At 43.3% G+C, this 9515-nt stretch overlaps 1 protein-coding gene across 1 annotated transcript; it reads right to left on the bottom strand.

The window, feature by feature from the left end:
* Positions 1-4299: 4299 nt before the first annotated feature.
* On the bottom strand, positions 4300-8287 carry LOC105047052 (small ribosomal subunit protein RACK1z). The gene is made up of 2 exons (XM_010925839.4): positions 7295-8287; positions 4300-4605 (listed from the first exon to the last, which is right to left on the bottom strand). Exons 1-2 carry the CDS (start codon positions 8162-8164, stop codon positions 4504-4506), a joined length of 972 nt encoding a protein of 323 aa, XP_010924141.1. The 5' UTR covers positions 8165-8287; the 3' UTR covers positions 4300-4503.
* Positions 8288-9515: the final 1228 nt, after the last annotated feature.

Genomic DNA, 9515 nt, shown 5'->3' with positions numbered 1-9515 from the left:
CCAAAGTCTTCTGATGTTCGATCAAGGCACGATACTCCTCAACCACCTTATTTTTCGCTACTCCATCTCTATCTTCCATGAGGCCTCGATGATGCGAAGGGCCTTCATCATTCTGGCCTCAACTCAGGCTACTATTTCCTCGGCTGCCTTCACCTTGGACTTCAAAGTGTTCATCTCTCGACTGGCCTTGAGTAAGGCATTTCAAGCTTTCCCCTCGACCTCCAACATCTCAGTCACCTTCTCCTCGATGGCTTGAGCTCTTGCCTCGGCCTCATCCATAGTTAATTGGTACACCTTTAGTGCCTCGATGAAGTATTTGAGGTGGCAAATTTGTTAAAAGAGAGACATTAGTAAACAAAACAATAGATCCAAATGAGGAAGGTCAAGATCGACTTATCCGGAGGACTGAGTTGTAGGAATCCCTGTTGTGGAACTCAGGGCATTCAAACTTCATGAGCACTACATCAGTCGAAAGAATTGCCACTCGAAGCAACTTTTAGGTGACCTTGTAATCCTTAAGGCCCAATCTTAAGCCTTGGAATCCCTATCTTGCCTCGATAGGGGTCGCTTGAGAGACCAATGCTGACGAACTGGTCTGATGAAGTGAGTGATGCAATAAATCCTGAGATTCCACCTCACCTTGGGGAGTAGAAGAAGAAGTCGCCTGTGCCTGAGAACACGTCCCCAATATGACCGTCTGAAGAAGATTACGATCTAGACCTTGGATGAAGAGGTTCCCTTCCTCAACACCACACTCCGACCCAAGGTACGAGAAGAGTTTGTAGCTAGCTATGCCAGAATCACCTTAGATCGACCCCACTTGGGCATTAGGAGTATGACTGCAGCCTTCTTCCTCTTTTGGGCCATGCACCAAACTGATTCAAGCTCCTCGGGCTTTATCTATGAAACAAAAAATCAAGATAGAAGAAAGTAAGGACTTCATGGATGGGGTGAAGCTACAACAAGCTATAATCTAAGCTTACCATGAGGATCGACAGGGTTTAAGCCGATGTTGAAGAGTGTCTGCAAAAAGGAGCTCCCGAATATTTAGAGCAGCATGCCTAAGTGCAAGCTCCAAGACCTTCTCGTTGGCATCGAACAACTCCAAAGCTCGATTCAATGATCTCCAATGCTGACCCCATGAGGTGTCGAACCCCAACGGCTGTTCGGTCGATGCGAAGAAGATATGCTCCTTCCACCCTTGAATAAAGGAAGGAGTACCTTAGATGAGATGATGTTTCATCCGAGATAAAATATACCACCACTCGATCTCTCTGGAGTGCTCCTTAAATGTAAAACACATTCGCGAAGGTGGATGGTGGGCTCAATACCGAGAAGAAGGCAATGGAAAAGAAAAGTTACGATCAGCCACCATAAGTTCGGCGCTACCAAGCATGAGATGATTTGAAAAAGCCTAAAAATATCTATAATGAAAGAGTGGAAGGACAACCTCAAGTTAGCCCTAAGGGACTCTTCATAAAGCCCTATCCAACCTAAGGGGGGCTTGGATATCCGATCATCCAGACTAACGAACTCTAATAGGAACTTCAGAGGAATTTAAAACTAAAGGCATATGACCCCCCCTAGATTCTCACGAGTGAGGATGGACGCTACTCGAAAAGAGCCGCACCCACCTCAGAACCATCCAAGGTGGGATCTTGGTCCTGAGGTGAAGACCTCAGGTCACTCAATGAGTCATGATCTATGGACCAGCTCTTTATCGAGGCACTAGGTTGGTTCATCCTAAACTAATATGCCCCACAATGGACACCAAGAGAAGGGAAGAAGAAAAATAAAAAGAATAAAAGATCGAAAGTCAAAGCTAATCTACAATCTGCAAGGCTGAAGAAAAGACTGACTAAACAACTCGGAGTGACTAACCTCTGAGCTCCACGCTCGCTAAGGTTAGTGTTGTCAGAGGCTTTTCCAAAGCGACCAACGATGATCACCGAGAGGATGCTGAAAATCGCGAGAACAAGATCTCCCACAGTAAAAAGTGAAAGTAAAAAAGATAAAGGGGTGGACGAGATCTATTTATAGGACTCAGATGGCTCCGATCAGATGACGATTCGCTTAGTCACTAGGGATGCTCGCTAAGTGGCAGCTCGAGATTAGAGGAAGCGAACCTCCCACGGGTCACCAGCACTAGTGACTCAAATTGGCAGGCTGGTTGCTTGAGTGAACAAGATCGGGATGCATGGTGACCTCAGTGCTCCGCTGGTTCACCCATCGAGATACATTTATTATGGACAGCCTGACTCTGACCACTAGTCGACCTCAATCATCGGTACTTACTCCCTTTACTCGACCTCCATTTGAGCTCAAACTCGAAAGTGGGGGCATGTGATATGGCTATATCACCTTGATCTCAACCAAAGAACTTTTGTAGTCAACCGACTTGGTCTCCTCGACTGACCTAACCTCCTCGACCAAAGTTGAAGAGGAGTCCAGCATAAAATGGTTAGCCACTAATTTTGTAAGGCAATCGTACCTCTCGATCGCGATGAGCTAGATAAAATATCCACAACCGCATGGAGAAAGATCGGTGCAACAGCCGATAATGGCTTGCCCATCCCGTGTCCAAAACATGGAGCATAGTCTCTATTGATGCGATTCGCACGCACCTTTCAATAACAGCTATCGTTCCTCATGAAAAATGTCACTACTCTCTCTCCATAAATAAGAGGGAGTGAGGAGCTCCAGATAAGTCTTGAGTCCACACCAAACCCCTCCCCCCCCCTCTCTCTCCCACTGTTCTTTGATCATCTATTGACTTGAGTATTGAAGGGTCCCCAATAGAAATACCTTCTGTTGGGGATTTGTTTGTAGAGCCATCTTCATTCATGTGAGGCATCATCCACCTCAGCTCACAACAACCGAGCCGACCTCAATTCATGTTCGGAGATCAACAGCAACAATGAGGTTTGGGGGCTATGCTTGATTGTTATTGGCATTATTTTAGTAACAGATACATCCAAGTTTATGGGTCCAACTTATGGTCTTTTAGGTGACAAAATGGTTTTTAATTGAAGATTATTAAAGCAGTAGAGTTTGATTTATTAGAAGGGATCAAGTCTCACAAGTACAATTACTACATGGTTGTTTATTTTGTTATAGGAAGGTGGTGCTTGATCAAATGATTTTTATCAGTGGTTCAAATTGCGGTACATGGCAGGCTTGCACATAAATTTGCCTCTAAAATCTATAGAAGACTGTTCCTGTACACCTCTTAATTGTAATTACCCATGGAGCACCAAGAGCGGGGCCACGATTGCAATGTTGGCTAAATAGTCTTAATCCAACGGAGAAGAAAAAGGATGACCTGAAAGACGAGATGCCATAATCTTGTTTCTGAATCCGATTTACTAATATTATTCATTCCCATTATGGGGGCAGAGATGAGCTAAGTGGGTAGTCTCGTATAAGTTATAACCGAACACCTTATTCGCCTTTGGCACTGCGTGTAAAAAGTGGAGAGAACTGAAACCATGTTTTTGAACTGAGCCAAGGCAAAGCCTCCGTTTATACTATATATATATATTAAAGTTGTACTTTCACCCATTTGGTTTACCAAAATTCTAATGCCACGTATCAAAATCCGTATCTCTAAACTTATTTATCCTGCAACTGAAGATTATTAAAGAAAATATAACATAAAACACTGAGCATTGCTCGCAATTGGAGTACCGTTGATTTCTACGATCCACGGGAGATAAGATTTTTTTTTTTGGGTAAGAAGATAAGTTTTTTTTTTTAGAGTGGGTGGGATGGTAGAAGGAAGAGTTTTATAGAACTACCTAACAAAAAAGAGTATAAAACTTTGTAACATAAACCAAATATCTAACAAACTCCATGTAATGTATCACAGAAAAGAGGATAAAACTTGTGACGTAAACAAAATATCTAACAAACAAAAATGATACGTGGATCGGGTGAATAACCGTGGACGAATTCTTCGAGGTCGCCAGATCCGTGTCAGTAGAATTAGCCTGCGCCCTAGAAACCAGCATGGAAATGGCAGCTCACCCGAAATGGTGAGCAGCTACCGTGGGCCCAGCCACGCGTCGCTCGAGTGTGGCAGGGGGAACGAGCATACGATACAGAATTTGTGCACAGCTGTACCTGACATTTGTTTTTATAAAAGAGAGAAAAAAAACTATACGAACACCCAGAGGAGAGCAAGTTCAATATTAAGCACATGATCTACAACAAGTGAAGGAACTATTTTGATTTTCCCATGTAGAAAGCATTCATTATCAAAAAATTCCGAAGATTTAAAAAGGATCAAAACAGCACTCATTTAACAACAGAGAAGAGAATACCCTTCCATTCAGAGGTTACTTGAGAAAAGCTATGGAATAACCTTGAGATCCAATAGGAAAATATTTAATCTCCAAACACGCAGGCAAAATGCAACAATAAATATGAAATTGATACCACATGTTCATCCGGAAAAATTAAAAGACCGTTGCAAAAAAGAGACTTCCACCTAAATCTCTATCTCTAATAACGACTGATTTCCCAGACTCTGATGGTACCATCAGTGTAACCAGTAAACAAGGTGCTTCCATCAGCGCTCCAACTCAAGCTTGTACAGTACAACATCTGCGATTGTAGTCAGTGAGGAGAAAAAAGTTAGGCATCATTGTTAGACAGAGGTAATGGATGTCCCAACACCAATATGTACCTAAACAAGCACATCGACTAAAAAGACATTATGTGCGACAACTAATCAATGAGTCTTCTTTTGCACTACAAAAGCACCGAACGGGATATTGAACTAGAGCAAACCAAGATAATTGCGCTGAACTACAAAAATTAACAGGATGCCTGAGTGGAGAATTATAAGAATATCTAACTTTTTACTATTTCAGAGGTAAATGGTTCCCAATCCCTGCCATAAAAAGGAAAAAAAAATCAAAATCATGCAGAACGTCTAAGACCCAGTCACAATGCCTAAACACGAGAACAACTTCAGTTATAGACAAATCGCAAAATAATGCAACAAGCATCATCAGGAATGTAAACACATGGTACAGTATGATTTTAGATCAGAAGAATCTAGCACTACTACTATAGGCAGGAATACCTACAGAGAGACCAAATAAACATTGAAAGAGAGCACCTGCAAAACAACAATTGTCATAGCAAAAGGTTTATACAATAGACATGATTTGGATCTCACACGCCTCAAATTCTTAGCAACAACAACTTACAAAACTATATAGTGGGACATGCATTTTGTTCAACAAGCATAAAACATGCACTGCATTAATTTCTATTTACTGTAGATAGTGCCAGGAGGCTCTCAATCACCAACGTGCCCAGATATCTAACGAAAATACTCAAAAGAAGTGCAAAAACATGAATGCAAACACAAGTTTTAAATGTTCTGGTCTTCTCACTTTCTTAAAAACTTAGGCTGTTTGCAGATTACTCAGACTCAAAAGACGCTTAGACAAATACTAGCATTGCACTAGCTTGTTTCCGAGAAAAGCCGCAAGAATTCATGATCATGGCAAGCAGATTTATAATCTTATAGAGCTAAGAATTTACATTTTATTAACTGATAAGAAACTTCAAAGATCGTAGACATGTAAATTAATGAAAAGCTTTTAGATAATTAAGTTATGGTTGCATCTTTGTTCAATGAAAAAGGCTCTTGTTACTGGATTTCTATTTTCTAAATAGATTGCCCTCCTACCAGACTTTTAGTCTCTTTTGGAGTCTAAACTGTAGCATCCACGCATCTCCCCCCCACGCATGCCCTGCACCAACACGGGAAAGAAAAGAACAGAAAGAGGCTGCCATCTCTAGACTCCACAGATGTCACAACTTATATTTTCTGGTAAATTTAAAAAAGAAAAAAAAAAACCTTTCGTGCCACATCTCCCTTTCTTCCTTAATCAGGTTCATAGCATGTGGCCAGTTCTAGACTTCTAGTATTATTGAAGAGTCAAGCATAAAGCAGTTAAAACCCATTGAAACCTTAAACATGGTTGCTTCTGAAAGAATATGAAACAATTCAAGTATAGAGACAACTATATTAAATGATCAATGCACCAAATTCGTACTTTACTCCCAAGTCCCAAAAATTGTTGACAGGGATAAAAAGCGTGAAACAGATTTCCAGATAATTATACTACAATTCAGAAAAATAACAGAAAGAACTCAAGTCCCAATCTTCAGTTTTTATGCTAGCCTAAACACAACAGCAACACTTGACAGATGGAGGTAGCTATAACTTTCTTTCTTTATTTTTTTCCGGAACAATCTCCGAAAATCACCACCACCAGTGTTATCATTGTAGTTTGTAGTTTATTAAATGAAAGTCCCGACCTCCAATCAATATCATACTTATTTGACGTTGACCTCGTCCTCACAATGCAAGTATCTTCCTAAAGGTCCATTCAGCCTCTCTTTAATCCTTGATGATTCACCGATCATTTCATGAGCCAAAATGGACTTCAATGCACATGATATCACAGCTACTAATAGTATTCTACAGGTCATTGAAAAAGATAATGCAATAATACCCACGGCCTTAAACTAATAGTAACTTCAACCATAAAAAGGCATCCCAGAAAGGTCAAATATATGCAGTCTTACCCCTGCATGCAGAGAGGCTATTTCCTGGTTTCGAGCCCATAACACTCAGATCACAACAGAGCAAGCTTACCACCACACAAAGGGTATTTTCGGTGGCTTCAATCAAAGTAATATCAGTTGCACATTGACAAATATGTGAAACAAAAAGAGAGAAGATTAAAAAGAGGGAACCATCCACCTCTCCAAAGTGCTTGGTTCAACCCAATACTCCGGGCTTATGAGTGATCGATCATAGACTACTCATCCCTACTGACCCTAGATGCATTATTTGTGCACATATCTGCGCCCAACATTAATACATCAACCATACAACCCTGGCACCAGATCCAGACAAACTCATTGCACCCACATCTAACAAACAATCTACTACTCGTAGAAACGGAAGAGGGGGGAATCTTATCGTTCCTTAGAATCTAAAATCCTAATCAAAAGATGATCGAGCAATACCATACCCACAAAACAGACACAAATAATTACATCGGTAGATCCAACACAACCAAAATTCCCAGGTAATGTCATAACATGCTAATCAAAAATGCAGAAGGGGGATCTAATCTTTTTTTCACCTATGAATCCAAAAACTTGTCAAGAGAAGACCGAAAAATACCATTTCCCTTAAAAAGAAGCACAGATCTAAAATGAGGGGCAAAAAGACAAAAGAGCACACGTTCATCAATCTATATACCTGGTTCTTGCTGGTGGGGGTCTCGGGCTTGAGATCCTGCACGATGGACTTGCTCTCGAGATCCCAGATCTTGACGCTTTCCTGCGTGGCGGCGCAGAGCCAGTACCTGTTGGGGCTGAAGCACAGAGAATGGATGATGGCCCCGGCATCCAGCGAGTAGAGCCGCTTTCCCTCGGCGAGATCCCAGAGCAGGGTGACCCCGTCCTTCCCGCCGCTGGCGCAGAGGGAACCATCGGGGCTGACGGCGACGGCGTTGACGTAGCCGCTGTGGCCGGTGAGGGTGCTGCGGAGCTTGCAGTTGGTGAGGTTCCAAACCTTGACTGTGCGGTCCCAGGAGGCAGAGACGATGGTGGGCTGGAAGGCGTTGGGGCTGAAGCGAACGCAGCTGACCCAATTGGTGTGGGCGTCCGCATCCTGGATGGTGTACTTGCACTCGCCGAGAGTGTTCCAGAGTTTGATGGTGCGATCGCGGGAGGCGGAGACGATCTGGCGGTTGTCAATGGAGAAGGCGACGGAGAGGACGTCCTTCGTGTGGCCGACGAAGCGGCGGGTCGTGGTGCCGGTGTTGAGGTCCCAGAGACGGAGCTCGCCATCCCAGGAGCCGGAGAGGGCGAACTGGCCGTCGGAGGAGAGGACCACGTCCTCGACGAAGTGGGAGTGGCCGGTGAGGCGACGGCGGGGGACGCCGTAGGAGGAGGCGGCGGCGCCCTCGGCGGAGAGGGGGGCGTCCTTGGTGAGGTGCCACACGAGGATGGACTTGTCCCGGGACGAGGAGACGATCATGTCGGAGTTGTCGATCGGGGTGGCGATCGCCGTCACCATGTCGGAGTGGCCGCGCAACGTACCGCGGAGGACCAGAGTGTCCGCCATCGCCGCCGGGGGAGGAGGAGGTGGTGGTGGTAGCGGTTCGCGCGCCGCGGCGACTCTCCGGCTGCGAGGGTTTCGGGAGAAATGATGGGAAGTGGATGAGGACGGCTCATATAGGGGAAGGGGTGGGCGAGGCTAGGGTTTTGTGGTTAGGAATGGCGTGGGATTGGGGCAAGGTGCTGGTGGGCTGGTGAGAAGGCATTTCTCACGTTAGGACTGGCCCAGATTGCCGCGCTGGGCTCGCGGCCGTATCTGGTTAGAATTGGATCATTTGCGACTCGAGTTAAAATTGTGCGATATTTTTAATTCGACGGGTTTATAATTGGAATTTTATCTTGTCTTGCAGAGGTTATTGAAACATGATGTTATGGAGGCTGAAGCTTGCAGTTGTAGGAGACTACTCGTTTCACGTTGCCATGTTAAAAACTTCTTGGATTATTCATGGTTTCGTCAACGCTAGCAAAGCATAAGTTGGGGCTTGGTAAAGTATACCATAAAAAGGTTAACTTACATGTCATTCGCAATCATTTTTATTTATTTATTTTTAAAATTTTAAAATATAAATATATTTTATAAATTTTTTTTATTTTTAAAAATAATGAGCATGACATTGATACGAAGAGACGATAATGGGAATGGTGAAGGGAAGGAAAAGTTGATGGTATTAGTGATATGAGCATTGGTTATACGGAGAAAGTGATGACAATAGGGTGGTGGCAACAATGGCAATGGTAGGGACATCGGCTAATGAAGGTGATGATGATTGTAATGATGGTATATTGGATATAGTCATAGTAATGGTGGTGACAAAAATACTATTTATATAGTAGAGGCATAGGTGATGATAGTATCGTAGCAATGAGAACGATGTAGATGATAATTATAATGATAGTAGTGATGTGATGACGGTGGCAACGTAGTAAGTGTGCTACTCGTGGCAACGATGACAGAAGTGAAGGTGATAATTGCAGTGACGGCAAAGGTGCCAATGATGATGGTAAAAATGATGTTGATACTTGATAGTGATGGTACTATTTATTTTTATTTTCTATTTTTTAAAAATTATTCATTATTTATAGAAAAATATGAAAGTAAAAAAAACTTGAAAGCCAAATCTTGCTTTCCATCTTCGTCTAAGCTCCCTAGCTCTTTGTCCCTGACCCTCCCCCCTTCTCTCCTTTCCCCATGCTCCTTTCTCTCTCTCCTCTTTTTCTCAATGCCTCACTCCCTTCCCTCTCTCTATTTGGCCAAGCAGCACCTTCCCCTTTCCTCGTCTCTCTCACTCACTCTCCCTCTCTGTTCGTCATCGTGCTGGCCTCCTTGCTGGCCCTTCTCAGCTTTTGGCTAATGAGTA

This window comes from Elaeis guineensis, chromosome 6, assembly GCF_000442705.2.
Source record: "Elaeis guineensis isolate ETL-2024a chromosome 6, EG11, whole genome shotgun sequence".
In the NCBI taxonomy this organism is placed as follows: Eukaryota; Viridiplantae; Streptophyta; class Magnoliopsida; order Arecales; family Arecaceae; genus Elaeis; species Elaeis guineensis.
This window is presented reverse-complemented; position numbering and strand designations above follow the sequence as displayed.